This window comes from Gopherus evgoodei, chromosome 11, assembly GCF_007399415.2.
Source record: "Gopherus evgoodei ecotype Sinaloan lineage chromosome 11, rGopEvg1_v1.p, whole genome shotgun sequence".
Lineage (NCBI taxonomy): Eukaryota > Metazoa > Chordata > Testudines > Testudinidae > Gopherus > Gopherus evgoodei.
Genome location: NC_044332.1, coordinates 17,821,309 through 17,838,541, shown reverse-complemented (window position 1 = coordinate 17,838,541; position 17,233 = coordinate 17,821,309). Strand labels below are relative to the sequence as shown.

The window sequence follows — 17,233 nt, the reverse complement described above, 5'->3', positions numbered from 1 at the left end:
GCATCCAGTATTGTTGTGTGATATATGATATATGTTGTGTGATATATTGATATATGTTGTGTAGTGGAAATGTCATCAAATCCTTTTAAAAGCAGTAGAATCTAGTCAGGAGCAACTTTCCTCTCATTGTTGGGGTGGGTTAGTACTCTTTCCTTAAAAAAAAAATAATCAAGAAATTGTATCTTTGTTTTAGGTATATCTTTCAAAGAGTAGCAAGTAAACTGAGTCTCAACATCGTTTTTGAAAGTGGTGGTAGAAATGCAAGCATTAGTAGCATTACCCAGCAGATAGATGCAATAGCCTAACAATGGAAAACTGACCAAGGTATAAATAGCATGGCTAGAAAAGAAGCAAATCCTACCAAATGACGTGGTTATTCTGTGTACAGAAATACTGAATGTTTGCAGAGGTATCCAGAATATAGTATTTCTTTTTAACAGATTCTTGTCCGTGCTATATAATTCTTGTCTTACAGATTGTAAGATTGTATTTTTTACTTTAAAAATACAGGAGTAATGTTAATCAATTAACAAATAAGTTATTGTTGACTTAGATGATGTAGCTAGTATAAACCCCTTTCGTTCAACCACTTTCTGCTCTATATGCAATGAACATAAATTGATTGATAGATTGGGATGTTGTTAATAATTCAAAGCAGATGGAACAAAAATAATATGAACAAGGACATTCCAGTTTTAAGGCTAGATTCTGTTGTGATAAACAGCCATCTGACCACCATATATATTAATTAAAACCTTCTTTGTATAAAAAGTTTTTTATTTTTGCTGCCAGTATATTTATAACAAATTTCCTTTTTTCTTTTGTATGTTTGGTTTTGTCTGAGAAGAATGTGACTGCATAGAATCCTGGGGTGGCTGCATCATGGAGGAAACAGGGTATGCTGTAATAATCAGTAACTGAGGGCTTTGGAGATGAGATCAGAGTGCACATTGTGGCATAAGTATTTATTTGTTGAGCATTATAAATTTGTTTCAGCACTAGATGAAAAACTAGTACATTAGCAGTGTGGACAAACATTTGTGCTGAACAACTCAAACATACAAAAATTAAGGAAGATAACATTGACTCATAACATGGGATGTTTTGATTCTAGCTTATATTTTTAGAGTGGATTTCATAGGAGAGCTCATAGGTCTTTCAGCCCAGACTTCCCTTGCTCAGTTTCCCTATAAGAGAAGCGACACCAAATCTCTAGCTATGCAAGAACAGGCAGATATTACAGCACTAACGCCTGCTGTGTAGAATGACAAAATTGAAGGGAACAAAGACTGAATGTTGCAAAACCAGATTTCATAGCTGAGCTACTTCAACCCAAACTTTCTGAAGAGAAAAAATCTGAGAATTTGTACTGACTGTTTTGGTATGTCCAGTTTGTATTAGTTTTCCAGACAGTAGTTAAAATTACCTTCATATATCTCTTTCATACCAAAAGGATGCCAACATTTTTGTAAATATTTTAAACTGTATATAGGAACCACTGCACTGACTACTGAAGTGCAGTCTCTATTGGGATGGAACAAAATAGGTATTTAATAGAACACTACACAATAATACTACACAATAGTTTAGGATAAGTAGTAAGAAAATAACTTTTCCAATTGAAGCTGCAGTGGGAATTTAGGTGAGCAGAATGTATAATCCAAACTGGAGTTTTGCCGGGATGCCATTGCTAATACCTGTACTATAATAGGGTGGTCTGTTCCTTTAAGGGCCATAGGCCTGGATCCAGTCATCTCTGTTCACTAATCAGATGCAGCTGAAAATGGAACAGGAGTTTCCGATAAATTGCTGCAGGAAACTGGGGGTTGATTGAGAAAGGGGCTAACTATAGAGAAGCTGCAGTCTCCTGCAGTAGTTGCTAGGGAAGGGATACTCTAGATGTAGATGGGAAGTCCTGTGAGTTGTGGCTGGGTAGAAAGCCCCAGATGGAAGATTAGTTTGTTGTTTGTCTAAATGAAGCCAGGATGTAGGGCTAAAGACTGATTTGGGCGTGACTCATAATTCCCCCAGACTGGCGAAGAAAGTTACCAGCGTACACTTACATCTGTGAAAAATGGCATGCAGTGGTAAATATCTGCAATGGAATATAATGCCTGAAGTTTGTGGGTTGGCTTGGGACATTTTATTGGCACTTTTTCAACCCAAGTCATGGTAGTTTTTCTAAAAAAGAATAATTCCTTTGTGTCTTACCAAACTATTTTAAATAGAGTGAGCCTTAAACTGTGCACTCTGCTTGAGCCTCTCTTTTAGCTAGAGGCTCATGTTATCCATGCAGCAAACAGTAGAATTCCAGCACTTGAAGTAACAGGCATCTTAGATAAATTTAACTAGACACTCTTCTTTAATTTTTAGCTTATCACTTCATATTCACTTTACAAATTAGGATTTCTTACTCAAAACATTATTTTTGCACACTTTTGTTCTGGGGATGTTCTAAAATATTGTTATTGACTCTTGAAATTATACTGTTATTTTTTTCATTTTGAGTCAGCACTGGCACCAGATCACACCTTTATAGATATAGATATATAGTGACAACAGACCAAATACCTATGGTTTTGCTATCAAGGTGGATGGGTTTTTTTTTCTTTTCAATTTCTAGCTAAATGATTGGTGAGTGTTAGTAAAATCTGAGAGGGAAGCATATCTGGGTATGAGCAGGGTTTCCTCCTTGGTGGAACAGGCCTGCCTAATTCTTTTTTTCTAAAATGGAGCTTAGGAGCTGCCATGTTTTGTTAAATTGTCCTTTTCTAATCAACTGCTTGTGAAACTGAGGCCTGATGTCTCATCTTTGATCCTGGTAGACTCTTCTGTCACAGCCTAAGCATGCCTTGTAGGTGCTAGGTCCTGCAGCTACCATACCACAGAGTGAGCATAATTTCTTCAGCTGTAACTACTTAGCCATTGGTCACTTCGATGTGAGCACTGTCTGGCTCATCTATCCTTCCTCCCAAATTTGAAGTTGTGTAACACCTATTTAGTGAAGCATAAAATTATCCAGTAGGATTCCACCCGGATCCTTGAGTTGAGTGTTGGACAAAAGGAACACCAGATTTTTGGAGTGGAGATACCTTTTTGTGTTAAAAATTAATCTGGGGTCACTGGTCTTCAACAGAGAAGGCTATCTTAAACAATTAGCAAGAAATGAGAGAGATCTGGGATGCAATCAGTCCATCTAGGAGCTGAAGTGAAAAATCAGCCAGCCTCCAAATACACCTCTACCTCAATATAATGCTGTCCTCGGAAGCCAAAAAATCGTACCACGTTATAGGTGAAACTGCGTTATATCAAACTTGCTTTGATCCGCCAGAGTATGGATTCATATAGTAAAGAGTGAAATGTAATTAAAAAAAAATACAAAACAGAGTTAAAATGCTTGATTTTTTTTGTTTTGTTTTTGAAAACATAAAGGACTCCCACTGAACTGCTATTATTGCTCAGACTGTTGTATACGTCTCTTGTAGCAAAATACATTTAGAGCAGCTCAAAGGGGGGTTATAATTTTCATCTCTAGTAACTGGGTTCAGTGAGGTATTTACTCAATTGATTCTTTGTCATTTTAGGGTTTACCACTCCAGAAAATTTTCAAGATGCAGCATTGCAGAATACAAAGAATTTTTACTCAGAGGGGGAGGTGCCTGTCTTTTCAACAGGCCAACAAAGGTAATTTCACTTAGAGGGTGAAGCCACTGTCAGGACATCTGTTGACTATCAGACACAACAATGAAGATTAAATGGTTTCACTGAACCTTCTTTTCCCTCAAAGTCTTTATTCAAATTCCATTGGACTATTACAGATTTTTCTGTGTTTTAGTTGTAGCATTATGGATCTTCTTCCTCATCAGCCGTCATTTCAGTTAATAAGGATTATTCTTCTTTGAGTGCTTGCTCCTGTCGATTCCATTCTAGATGTGCGTGCATGCACAGTTGGAGATTTTTGCCTTCGTGGTATCTGTATGTAGGTTGTAGCGCCTCTTTGAGTGCCGCGTTCATGTGGTGGTATATTAGGTGCTGCCAACCCTATGCCCTCTCAGTTCCTTCTTACTGCCCATGATGGTTGGTCAGAGCGCCTTGTCTTACATCGCAAGAGCATTAGCAGTTTTTACAGTCCGTTGTTCTGTCTCTTTTGTTGTTAGTTGGTAGGTACTTAGCTAGACCTTTACGTTAAGTGTTAGAGTAGTAGTTTAGGAGTTAGAGTCCTGGCTGAGACTTTGCCTCAGAGCGGGGCATGCCCTATTCCCCAGCCTTTAAGCCATGTTCATAATGCAGCTGACTGATGCCTATTAGTGACCCCTCCATGAATGCTGTTTAAAGTGTTTGGGGGAGTCCCACAGAAAGGATAAGTGCAGGATCTCAAAATGTTTGCCCTCAAATTCAGAAGGAGCAGGATATCTTTTTGAGAGCCCTCCTCATGGAGGTTGCGTTTCATCTTACCTGGGAGCCCACTCGATCTGACTGCACGTTCGGTGTTGGCGCACAGTGCACCACCAGCAATGGAATCCACCTGGCATTGTTGTCCCTCCCCAGTGATTAAGAAACAGTTGAAGTCGACGGACTTGCCAGGTACTGCAGAAGAAGGAAGTGTCGGGCAAAGGACCTGTGTCAGGCCATGTGCCTGCCCCGGAGCTGCTTGGCGGTACGCTGTGGTTGGACCCTTAGTCCAGCCAGGGACCTGACCCCTGGCAGCAGCATGGGGTCCCAGCCCCTAATAGGATCTGTGCCCAAAGGCGAATCACCACTGGCATGGCTGCTGCAGTGGAGGCGGGGCAGTGGCCTGCTCAGGTGGCAGTACTGGAACCCATGGGGTGTGCCTGTTATGCTGATCGCATATTCCCACCATTCTTCCCAGGCCCCAGTGGACAAGTTGCTGCCTGCACCTGAGTCGGAGCATGGTGCCGAATTCGACTCGGAGCGACACAGTGAGCCCCGATGCCCAAGGAGCAGTCCCCGAATGAGCAAGGGGAAACCACTGCTCCCCCTTCTGTGCAGTCATCTTCGTCGTCTCCCAGCAAAGTGGTAGTGGGCCCCTCTGACAACTTCAAGGAGCACCAGGTCCTGCTCAGAAGAATGGCTGCCAACATGAACTTGGAGGTCGGGGAGCTAGCGGAGGAGTCCGACTACATCTTTAATGTAATACCCTCCTCCACCCCAGCCCGGATCGTGTTGCCTGTCCACCCGGGGGTCCTTAATATTGCCAAGTCTCTGTGGCAGACCCCCTCTTCCATTCTGCCTACCTTCAAGAAGGCAGAAGAGAAGTACTATATCCCCACAAAGGGATTAGAGTACCTGTACACCCACTCTCCATCAGGATCCCTGGTCATGTCCACTGTCAACAAAAGGACCAGGCAGGGCCAGGTGAGTGGCACACCGAAAAATAAAGATACCAAGAGTCTGGACTTGTTTGGCAGGAATATTTATTCGACAGCTAGCCTGCAATTTCGGGTGTCTAACCATCAGGCCCTGCTAGGCATGTACAACTTCAACCTATGGGACTCCATCAGCAAGTTCAAGGAGGACCTCTCGCAGGACCAAGCCCAGGAATTTGCTGCTTTGGTGGAAGAGGACAAAGAGGTGAGAAGAGGTGCCCTCCAGATGACCTGGGATGCTACAGACTTGGTGGCCAGGGTAGTCGCTTCTGCATTGGTCATGAGGTGCAGTTCTTGGTTACAGTCTTCTGGACTGTCTCAGGAGATGCACGCTACCCTTGAGGACCTCCCGTTTTAGGGAGCAGGGCTCTTTTCTGAGCCTATACACCACTCTGCAGGCTAGAAAGCTGTTCCATCCCCCTTCACCTCCATCAAGGTCCTGGGATGTCAGTCCAACTCCTACAGGAAGAGGTACAGAGACAAACAATTTAAACAGGATCACCCTTCATCTTCCCATTCCTCTGTCCAGCCTGGTTCTTCCAGAGGCCGAGGAAGCTAGAAATGGGCATTTTAAGGATAGAATTTCTTCTTGGATCACTGCCTGCGTATGCTGCTGTTACGATCAGGCAAAGGTGCCACCTCCAGCGATCATAACCTCCCATTCAACCAGGGTGCAAGATTCCTTGGCAGTTTTCCTAACCCACATGCTTCCCCAGGACATCTGTAGGGCGACCACCTGGTTGTCCGTCCACATATTCATGTCCCATTACTCACTTATCCAGCAGGCCTGCGACAATGCTGGCTGCGGTAGAGCAGTACTGCAAGTCGCTAGGCTGTGAACTCCGAGCCCATCTACGAGGATACTGCTTGTGAGTCACCTAGAATGGAATTGACATGAGTAAGCACTCGAAGAAGAAAAAAACGTTACCTACCTTTTCGTAACTGTTCTTTGAGATGTGTTGCTCATGTCTCTTCCACTACCCGCCCTTCTACCCCTCTGTCAGAGTTGCCAGCAAGAAAGAACTGAGAGGGCATAGGGTTGGCAGTGCCTAATATACCAATGCATGAGCATGGCGCTCAAGCGGTATCATCCTATGGATACCGCTAAGGCAAAAATATCCGACAACTGTACACATGGGCGCATACACACCTAGAATGGAATGGACGTGAGCAACACAGTTCGAAGAACAGCAGTTACAAAAAGATAGATAACCATTTTTTAGGGAAAGTTAAAACTTGTCTTCAGTGAATTCTTCATGCTCAGATAATAATTTAGGCCCTCATAAGTAGATAGTTGTGCCCATTTGGAGCCTCATTCAACATCAGTGCCCTATCCTTTTAAGCCAAAAATAGTGTAAAACAAACCCAGGTGTAGACACAAGAGTAGGTAGTGCTCCATCTCCAGTCACTCCTCTGTGCCTGGAGCTATTGGAAAGGGTGCCCATTATTGCGTTATGAACTGGACAGAAATCAATAACTTGTGTCACATAGGCCATTAACAACTTTTGGTCGCTACCAACCTGGATTGGGTTTGAATTGGCAACACAGAGATATAAAGCTCTATAGTCTTCTTCAAATGCTGGTCCTCCTGTTTATTCCACATGTGGGTATATGCATGCGCTCCATATGCCTGAGACTGGAGATTTGTAGCCAGTAGTGTCCATTGGTCCGCACCCATGCACTTGCTCTCCTCATGCTCCAAACCGAGGGCATAAAGGGCAGTGTGGACTGACACATCTCCAGTTCCTTCTTACCACCACATGGCCTGAGTTGTAATTCTCTCTGTCAGCTACGATCTTCCTCTACTTTCAACATCCGTAAACATATTTTGTAAATAGTTTTTAGTATGTTTAGACTTTAGTAATGTTTTTTTAAAGCTAGTATAGTTAATCTTTCTTTGCTGGGAGAACTAAACTATGTTAAGAGTCTCAAGATTTAAGAACGGTATCTGCTGCCCCCATTCTTTGTCCATCAAAGATGAACACCATTGCTGCCTTTACTATTAGGGAGAGGCTCACATTGCCACCAAATGCAGCATCTGCCACTTCTTCTGTCTTCAAAGCCATGAGGGATGAGAGCTTCATCTGTGGAAGCACCTCAGGGAGAATGCCATGGAAAGCCAGTCAGATCCAGACTAGGGAGAACCCACTGTACAGCAGCCTCAGACTACAAGCATTGCTTCCTGACCACAAGTTCCAGAGTAGAGACCAAAACTGTTGAGCCCAAAACCTCTCTCTTCAGAAGGGGACATGACCATAAGCATAAAGGCAAATCCCCATCCAGATCTATCTCTAAGAAGTATCTCTTCCTGCCTCAGTCCAAGATGGGTGAATCCTCACCTTAAAGAATTATGTCTACCTAAATCTTCCATCCAAGAAGGAGGAGTGCAAAGGAAGAAGTATCTGACTGTACTGGCCTTGGTTCCATAAACAGATGGTTAAGGGTTAATGTCTCTTTTGCCTGTAAAGGGTTAAGAAGCTCAGTGAACCTGGCGGACACCTGACCAGAGGACCAATGGGGGACAAGATACTTTCAAATCTTGGTGGAGGGAAGTCTTTGTTTGTGCTGTTTGTTTTGTTCATTCTCTCTTGGGGCTAAGAGGGGCCAGACGTGCAACCAGGTCTTTCTCCAATCTTTCTGAAACAGTCTCTCATGTTCAAAATAGTAAGTACTAGCTAGAAAAGGCAGATTATTTTTATTATTTTTTTTGTTTTCTTACCTTGCAAACGTGTATTTTGCTGGCTGGATATTTTACCTCTGTTTGTTGTAACTTGTATCTTAGGCTAGGGGGAGGGAGTCCCTCTAGTCGATACAAGCTGAAGACCCTGTAAACATTTTTCCATCCTAATTTTACAGAGATAATTTTTACTTTTTCTTTCTTTAATTAAAAGCTTTCTTTTTTAAGAACCTGATTGATTTTCCCCCTGGTTTAAGACGCAAGGGGATTGGGTCTGAACTCGCCAGGGGATTGGTGGGGGGAAAGGAGGTGGGGGGGGTTAATTTCTCTCTGTTTTAATATCTAAGGAGTTTGGATCAGTGTAACTCTCAGGGTAACCCAAGGAGGGGAAAGTCTGGGAGGGGGATGGTTTATTTCCCCTTGTTTTAAGACCCAAGGGGTTTGGGTCTTGGGTCCCCCAGGGAAGGTTTTCGGGGACAGGGAGTGTACCAGACACTGGAATTTCTGGTTAGTGGCAGTGCTATCAGATCTAAGCTAGGAATTAAGCTTAGAAGGATACGTGCAGGTCCCCACTTTCTGGACGCTAAAGTTCAAAGTGGAAATGATACCTTGACAGTCTGCATAAATCTTCCATCCAAGAAGGAGGAGCGCAAAGGAAGAAGTATCTGACTGTACTGGCTTTGGTTCCATAGGCCGAAAGATCAGCACCTCCCAGCACCGTCTGGGAGCTTCACAATGGACCCCTATTACATAGTTCCAGCACATGCCTAGTGGGATCCTCTGAATACCAGACCATTATACAACCCGGATCTGTCAGTCCTCCCACCTCAGGGACTCCTTAAAGTCCAGGAAGAATTGAAACTTTTACCTCTCCAGAGGATATTTTTGTTCTGCCGTGTCCAGAGTCTCCTTCTCTATGAGGGCCAGTCCTCCTTAGAGACATTTCAGCACCAGAAGAAACCACCTTGAGAGAGAGGATTCTCCCCTACTACATCCACAAGTTGGATCATTCCTCCACCAGTACCACTGGCACTGCTGTTAGAACAGGAGCCTACCTTTTCATCATATGAATCTGATCGTCCAGGTGAGTCCCTCTCCTCCCCTCAGCCTCCGAGGGACACATGACCAGAAAGATCCCATAGGAGGTATTGGAACTGCCCTCCTCCTCCTCATTACAAATACCCAGGGGACCACTGGTATCCTATCCCTTGGAGGCCCCCTAGTTGGTCAAACCTTCCTATTGGTCTTACTGAGCCTCATGGGATCCATACAATAGATGTCCTGGATCTGTGTAACAATCACACCAACGCTCTTCTCCCAGCTGCTACCAACCAGCTCCATCAGAGTTTGTTGAGGAAGAAATCGGTCCTACCAGGTGTGTCATCCTCCTCACCCAATAAGGCAATTACCTTATTATTCCCTTCTCTGCCTGATGTACTTCCTGTGGTCCAGGAACTGTTACAGAGGGTGGTAGCTGAGCTCCAGATACCTCTTGAGGAGGCCCAGGACACACAACATGGAAACATCATTCTATTGTTGGCATGTATCCCTCTCCCAGACAGGTTGAGGGCCCATTCTACAAGAGAGCATGAACGACTTCAATGGTATCTCTTTGAGAAGTACCAATACTGGATGTTGGTAAGGTGTCTACTTGGAGCCCTATCCACACCTTTAATGAAACATTATGCCGTAGTCTAGACTAGTTAAGCAGATGCAGGTTTGTATACAGCAGCATTACAGACATATATACCACCTGCATTCTTGCACCTTCCTCCTCTCTGAATACTGCTTACCAGTCTCCCACATGTGGAATACACATAGGGACCAGCACTCGAAGAAATGGAGGTTCTTGGAGAGGTGTGGTCCCTCTCTGTATTCTACTACCTGACCCCCTTCCTTCTGTGTTGGAGCCCATCTTATTCCAGGTAAGAGAACGCATTGCTCCACACTGCCCTTTATGCCCTTGGTTTGGAGCGCGAGGAGAGCAACTTCACATATGTAGACCAACAAACACTACTTTCTACAAATCTCCAGTCTTGGGTGCATGGAGCACACGTGTACCAGTGTGTGGAATACAGACAGGGACCACACATTTCAAAGTTCCAGTTACAGGTAAGTAACCTCCATTTGTATTATCAATCTTCTTAGCCATCCAGTCGCCTTTGCCCTTTTCCAACTCAACAAAATTAAAAAAAAATTTCTGATAGACAACAGTAGTTTACCACCCTGTTAAACCGAAAGTAGGGTAAAAACAATCTATATTTCCCTTGTAAAACTAACTGAGCCTACTTTGGCATTTTACCAAGTTGTCAGCCTTGGCGATTTTAATCCCAATGAGATTAAATGCTATCTAGCTCATTGTGTATACTTTACTATATCTTCTCCCTGACCTCCATTAATTGAAAATATTTGTTTTTATTGTTGCATAGACATTGGCGTTTCCCACATTACAAAAAACAAAAACAAAACCCCCAAAACCTTTATATTTTACGTCTTTAGTAGCCTTTGCATATAGATGACTGTAAAATTGAATGAATGTGGAAACCTCCAAAAAAGCACAATGTCATAATGATTGTGATCATAGTAAGATTATGGTTGAGTAATGGACGAACATGAGTAAATCTTCAGTTGACTGAAGATGGAGACCAAAATCCTTCTTACTCTAGTGAAAATGTTCCCCGGAGAATGACTGAAGCACATTTGTGGAGATAATTGTATAATGGAAAATTGATTTTCAGGTTCAGAGCAAAAGCAGGAGAACTTGCTGCCAGTACAGCAATATGGATGACTTGTAAGAGAAAAAGTGATGTTTTAATTTTCATATCTTTACAGAGAAGAATAATTATTCTAAATCATGCTTACATTTTATTAGTGAAGGACTGTATATAAGGCAGTTCAGTGTTCATTGAGCCTGTAATGCCCGAAACTATAGCCCTTTTCAGTTAGCTAAATAGTTTCTGTAAAAGAGAAAAATGTGTTTTAATCTTTCATCAGAGCAATATTTTAAAATTGTCCATCTGTTTTTCCCAAAAAAAGTATCTGAAGAAGAGTTCAATGAAATGTCATGTTGTGTTTGGTACATTTAGCAAAACAACAGGCAAACAGGTACCTGGATGTACCTCGGACATTCAGTAGCATTTTAGTGATTGATATATCCCTGTTAACGTCAAATCTCTTTTGTTATTGTCATGTTTTTATAATATAACTATTACAAAATGTCAAAAGTAGGATAAGCTTTTGAAAAATAATTACTTTATAAAATGGCAGAGCTGTAAAAAATCATCATAGCTTCTGCTTAAAAAAATTACTATGTTTTGAGAGCTAGCGGGGCAATTTATGTCTTGTACAGGTTTAATGAAGTGACGTTACTGCACTCAAAGGATGGAGATATATTCTAGAGGTCAACAAAAAATCACTGAGAAATGAAAAATTGGACAAGAGGAATTTTAAAGTGACCTTGAATGACTAAGTTGATTTATATGACTCCTGAATCACTGACATTTGTAGAACTCAACAGTAAGGGAACCTGCAGATGTGTTGTTGTCTTGCATCTAGCAGTGGGTGTTTCAATAGATGTAACAGTGAGGGGGAGGTTAAGAGATGGAAATGGGGAAAAATTAGGAACTGACAAATGATCCAATTAAATACAATAGTTTACAAATAAGTTGCACAAAATGTAAAGCAAAACTGTTAATGACCAGTGTGATGACTCAGTGGGTAGTCGAATGAACTGCCCCTCAGGAGATTGGAATCTAAAACCATCTTCAGGATACTAGTATCCTCAGCTAGGGGAGGCTGAATGGTGTTTTAATTTGGTGTGGTGGGCACATTATTAAAACCCAGGCTCAGATATCTACTGTTGCTTACGACTGAAACAGAAAACAAAATATAACTTCCATAATTACTGAAGAGCTGATTTCTCTATTGTTTTTTAACCATGGGACTTTTTCTGTTTGCAGAATGAAGAGTAAATAGCCAGTGTAGATTACTATTTCTTTGGATCCTGGGAATAGCTATTTAGTAATATTGTTTTGGCTCATCATATGTTAACTGGTGAATAACACACACAGAACATCCTTTGCTTGTGCGGTGTTTCTTGCTTGCTATTTTCCTATTCATAAGTAAAATCAATAAACCGTAATAGACCTCATCTTTCACTAGGGTTGCCAACTTTCTAATTGCACAAAACCAAACACCCTTACCCTGCCACCCTTCCCTGCACCAGCCCCAAGGTCCTGTCCCCTGCTTTGCCCCTTTTCTGAGGTTCTGCCCCTGCTCACTTCAAACCCCACCCTCTGATGCGTGCTCATTTTCACTGGACTGGGGCAGAGGGTTGGGGTGCGGGAGGGAATGAGGGTGTCAGCTGTGGGTGTGTGAGGGAGCTCCGGGCTGAGGCCAGGGGGTTGTGATGTGGGAGGAGATTTGGGCTCTGGGGTGGGGGTGCGGGCTGTGAGGTCGGGCCAGAAATGAGTGGTTCAGAGTGAGGGAGGGGGATCCAGCCTGGGGCAGCAGGTTGGAGTGCGGGGATGGGGGTGAGGTCTGGGGCTATGGGTTCTGGGGTGGGGTTGTGAATGAGGGGTTTGAGATGCAGGAGGGGGCTCCAGGCTGGGGCCGAAGGGTTCGCATTACAGGAGAGGGTTCCAAGCTGCGGCAGGTGGTTGAGGTGCAAGAAGGGTTTGGGGTGCGGGGTCCAGGATGGAATTTGGTGCAAGAGGGCGCTCGGGGTTGGGGCAGGGGATTGGGGTGTGGGAGGGGTTTTGGGGTGCAGGCTTCAGACAACTCTCACCTCAGGCGGCTCCCTGCAAGCGGCAACATATTCCTCAGCTCTTAGGCAGAGGCGTGGCCAGGCGGCTCTGCATGCTGCTTCAGTCTGCAGGCACCACCCCCGCAGCTCCCATTGGCTGAAAACTGTGGCCAATGGGAGCTGCGGAGCCAGCACTCGGGGTGCGGGCAGCCTGCTGAATCCCTATGGTTGCCCCTGCGCATAGGATCCAGAGGGACATGTCGCCACTTCCTGGGAGCCTGCCAGCCCCACGGCAACTGGACTTTTAACGGCCTGACCGGAGCTGCCAGGGTCCTTTTTCGACTGGGCAGTCCAATTGAAAACCGGACACCTGGCAACCCTATGTTCCACACTTCTCTTCACTGGCAAATATAATATCTAGGTGTGTCACAACCCTGATCAAACTTTCCCTCCTGGACACTCACCAGGCTGCTGTGTTGGGTCATATCACTGGATATCTGTGCTTTTAAGATTTCCTGAGACTGAGAAGAGTCCGGACACTACCTATGGGTCTGAATTTCTAGGTGCACTCTTAGGATACAGATCTTCCATCTAGCACCACCTTCTGGCTAAACTGAGACCTTGCAGTCCAACTGCCTATGCCCTGAGATTGATTTTGGTTATCCCAGACTCCCCATTTGCAGATGCTCACCCTTTCCAAGACTACCAGTCTTGTGGGCACTCTGCTTACAGTTTACCTCTTCAGGAACATATGATAATTGAAGCAGACAGATGCAGACCTTGTAAACGAGATTTCTAAAAACAATTAGTCTTTACTTAAACAGCATAAGAGGCAAGACTCTAGGCAAAATAAGAAACACCTGCATGTGAAACTTCGCCTCAGTTTCCTCACCACATCCAGGATCCCCTATCAAAACATGGGTTCTCCTTTGAAACATAGTCTTGGGCTGGTCCCACAGTCAAAAAGATCCCCTTTCCTATGAAAGAATGACCTTTTCTTCTTCTTTCTGACCCCAAATGTTTTTAGTTTCTGTGAGGCCCTATGGTTCTGTCTTATTAAATTCTAGTACTAGAACCTAATTTCTTTGTTTACCATTCTGGAGAAATTCCACTGCTCCAAACCATAGCACTCTGCAGAAAAAAACAGTTTTTTCCGACTTATCTAGGATACAGTTACTCCTCTGTTATATCTGGGCAAGCTCTACTGAAGGGCTGATAACAATTGTCCTAGTTATGAAACAGACATGCAGGTACCATTCCTTTCTTTTTAACACACGGGGGATGAGGCCAAGGACACAGTACAGATCATCATAAGGCTTAAACACACAGTGACTTCATAATATCATAAGTAAGGCTACGATTTGGTCGCTGAGGTTGTGGAAGTAACAGAATCCATGACTTCCGCAGATCTCCGTAGAGTGCCCAGATAGCAAGTATGAAAAATAGGGACTGTGGGGGGGGGAGGGGGGAATAGGCACCTATATAAGAAAAAGTCCCAAGTGTCATGACTGTCCCTATAAAATTGGGACATCTGGTCACCCTAGACCTCCGTGACATCAGCCTGCAGCAGCTGGGAGCTGCAGGGTACCCGCACCTACCAGAGTGGCAGGAGCCTCGGAGCTCCCTAGTCTCCATGGGCATGGGGCTCCCCCTCAGCTCCCCATCCTCGCAGGTGGTGGGGGATACCCAGCAGCTCCTCAGCAGCTGTTGCCAGCAGGGAACACCCCCCCCCGCCTCGGAGCTCGCCAGACCCCGCCGCTGGCAGGGGACCCTTGAAGCTTCCCAGCCACCACTGGCAGGGGACCCCTGGCAGCTCCCCAGCCACCACCAACAGCAGTGGGGAACCCCCAGAGCTCCCCAGCCGCCACAGGCAGGGGGATCCCCCAGAGCTCCCCAGTCCTCGTGGGCAGTGGGAGACCCCTGGCAGTTCCTGAGCCGGGGAGGAAGGGGGAATCCCCCAGAGCTCCCCAGTGCCTGGGCAGCGGGGAACTCTCAGCTCCACAGCCACCATAGGCTGGGGTCCCTTCTAGCTCCCAGCCACAGCAGGGCGGGGTGCTGTACTCTTTCCCTCCCCATTTTCTCATGGTTATTTTTAATATAAGTTAGGGAAAGGTCACGGTTTCCATGAATTTTTGTTTATTGCCCATGACCTGTCCCTGACTTTTACTAAAAATAACCATGACAAAATCATAGCCTTACTCATAAGTTATACATAGACAGATTCCACAAATTGTCACTCCCATAAGGCATAACTACAATAATAGGATTGGAAGGAGGTAATACTGCTCCACTATAGCACTGTGCTGTCTGCATAATTTCCTTTTACTGATTTTATTTCTTTGGGCCAGATTGTTCACAGCTGCTCCCCAACTAATGCAGGAAAGGATACAAGTAGCCCACACACCTTGCACTCCTGGACAATTGGCTGGCTAGCTGCACAAGGGGCTGCATTGCTCCTGCACTCCCTGAGGAGTAGCTCTGGGTGTTCTCTCTCTGGAGTTGTGTCTTAGAAGCACTGTGATGAAGGTTTGTCCCTTAAAGGCATAGCTGAGTCAGTTGCTGCCTTCCATCATTTTTCACAATGGTTTTATTCTTTGTGTGTCTCTCAGTTGTTTGAAACTCCCGAATGTGGAAATGGATATGTAGAAGCAGGAGAAGAATGTGATTGTGGTTTCCGAATGGTAAGTTTAAAATGTTCTTATGCGCTGTTCCTGCAGCCCCTTCTCACATTAATGTATTGAGCAAAATTTATATGGATGTTAAAATGGGAAAAGAAAGAATTGTGTGTTGAATTTACACTTCCTATCTTGTGGGGCAACTTTGATCAGAGAATTGTATTAGTCAACTTTCTGTATATGAGGTAGAATGTTATCCCTAATGAGAAAATATTTGTTTCTGCTACACTGTTATGCTCATTCTTACAAATACAGAAGAAACCTGTTGCCTTTTTTATTTTCCCACTGCACCCCACCCCACACTTGGCTCAGAAAAGTGCCTCTTAAAGATGGTGTGGAACTGGCTGAACCTTGTGAGCAGTGGAGACCATGATGATGGGGCCTGAGTAAAACAGCATTACACCGTGTATAAGTGCATAAAGAGAGAGGAGCGAGAAGCTGGGGCAGGGCAGAGTGGCATGCAGCTCCAGACAGAAGAGAGAACTCCTCCTCCTTGCCTCTAATTTCCCCTTGTTTTGGGTGTGGGCACGGATATAGAGGGATTTTGGCTGTGGCCCTGAGATGGAGAAATGATGAAAGAGAGGGAAAGGAAGGGAGTTATATAAAGATCAAGCTGACCTAGAATAAAGGGGTTGGTAGGGTTCCCACTTGAGCTTGCTAATTATACTTCAAGGGTCGCTGTTCATTCCTGCTTGTAGTGAACTGTCTCTTGGTGCTTCAGGAACAGAACATGTCTCCAAAGCTTTTTCGTCTGGGGCTGTACACATGCACCCTCTATCTGTATTGAATGTTCAGTGCCTAAGACTATGTTAGGTAGTGCAGCCTCAGTTCTTTCTCTTCCACTCCAAAGTGCATTCAGGGAACCTTTAGGTTTATCCGAGTCTGCACCTGGAGACCTTTATTTAGGTGCCTTTAGTTCTTTTGTAAATAATGGTATATATAGTTAGTTCTCTTAGGGGTTTTCCCAAGTGAGTGCAAACTGCCTCAGCGGCTTACATTTGGCGTGGAGTCCGTGCTGGAACCTCATCCTCAGACAGGATTGAGAAGATATGCATTGTCTCTCTTGATAGTCCCAAATCCAATATTTGGTTGGTGCTATAGAATTCTTTATACTGGCCTCCCTGCTAGTTTGATGTTTAAATAGCATAAAGGATTCTTTCATCTGGTTTATTTTCTAGTCAGTACAGGATTAAATCCTTTTCCTGATCATGGTATACAGGATGGTGTGTTTGGATGGTTGAGAAGATTCATAGATCACTTAATGTATTTTCTTTAGGAATGCTATGAAAACTGCTGTAAGAAGTGCTCTCTCTCTAATGGAGCTCACTGTAGTGATGGACCCTGCTGTAACACATCCTGTCTTGTGAGTCTTCTTATAGCATTTTTTTCTATTTACTCTTAGTCTTCCCTAGAAATAATGTCTAACTTGATATAGGTCAAATACTGGGTGACAATGTGGGGAAATAGGCCACATATACTGAGTCAAAATGTTTTTAAGGAACATATGATTACTGACCTTCAGACAATGTGGCAGTAGATAGAATTATGTGTATGTTGCTATTGTTGATGCACACAATGTTATACCATACATCTGGGTTTGATTAATTCTACCACCACAACATATATGACCAATCTTGGGAGTTAAAGATTTTTATCTAAATTTTCAAAATATTGTGCTGGTTTGGGTCACAAAACTTTCATTGACTTTGATATGGTTCATATATCTGAAACCTTGATCAACACTTTGAAA

The 17,233-nt window shown here is 43.9% G+C and overlaps 1 protein-coding gene across 4 annotated transcripts in view; it reads left to right on the top strand.

The window, feature by feature from the left end:
- The window catches only part of ADAM23 (ADAM metallopeptidase domain 23), a 202,705-nt gene that overhangs the window by 128,175 nt on the left and 57,297 nt on the right, over positions 1-17,233 (top strand). For all 4 annotated transcript variants that reach the window (XM_030579907.1, XM_030579908.1, XM_030579906.1 and 1 more), the window contains exons 14-17: positions 848-896; positions 3,585-3,684; positions 15,418-15,489; positions 16,760-16,846. In XM_030579907.1, coding sequence (XP_030435767.1) covers positions 848-896; positions 3,585-3,684; positions 15,418-15,489; positions 16,760-16,846 — 308 coding nt within the window. The remainder of the gene's footprint in view (positions 1-847; positions 897-3,584; positions 3,685-15,417; positions 15,490-16,759; positions 16,847-17,233) is intronic.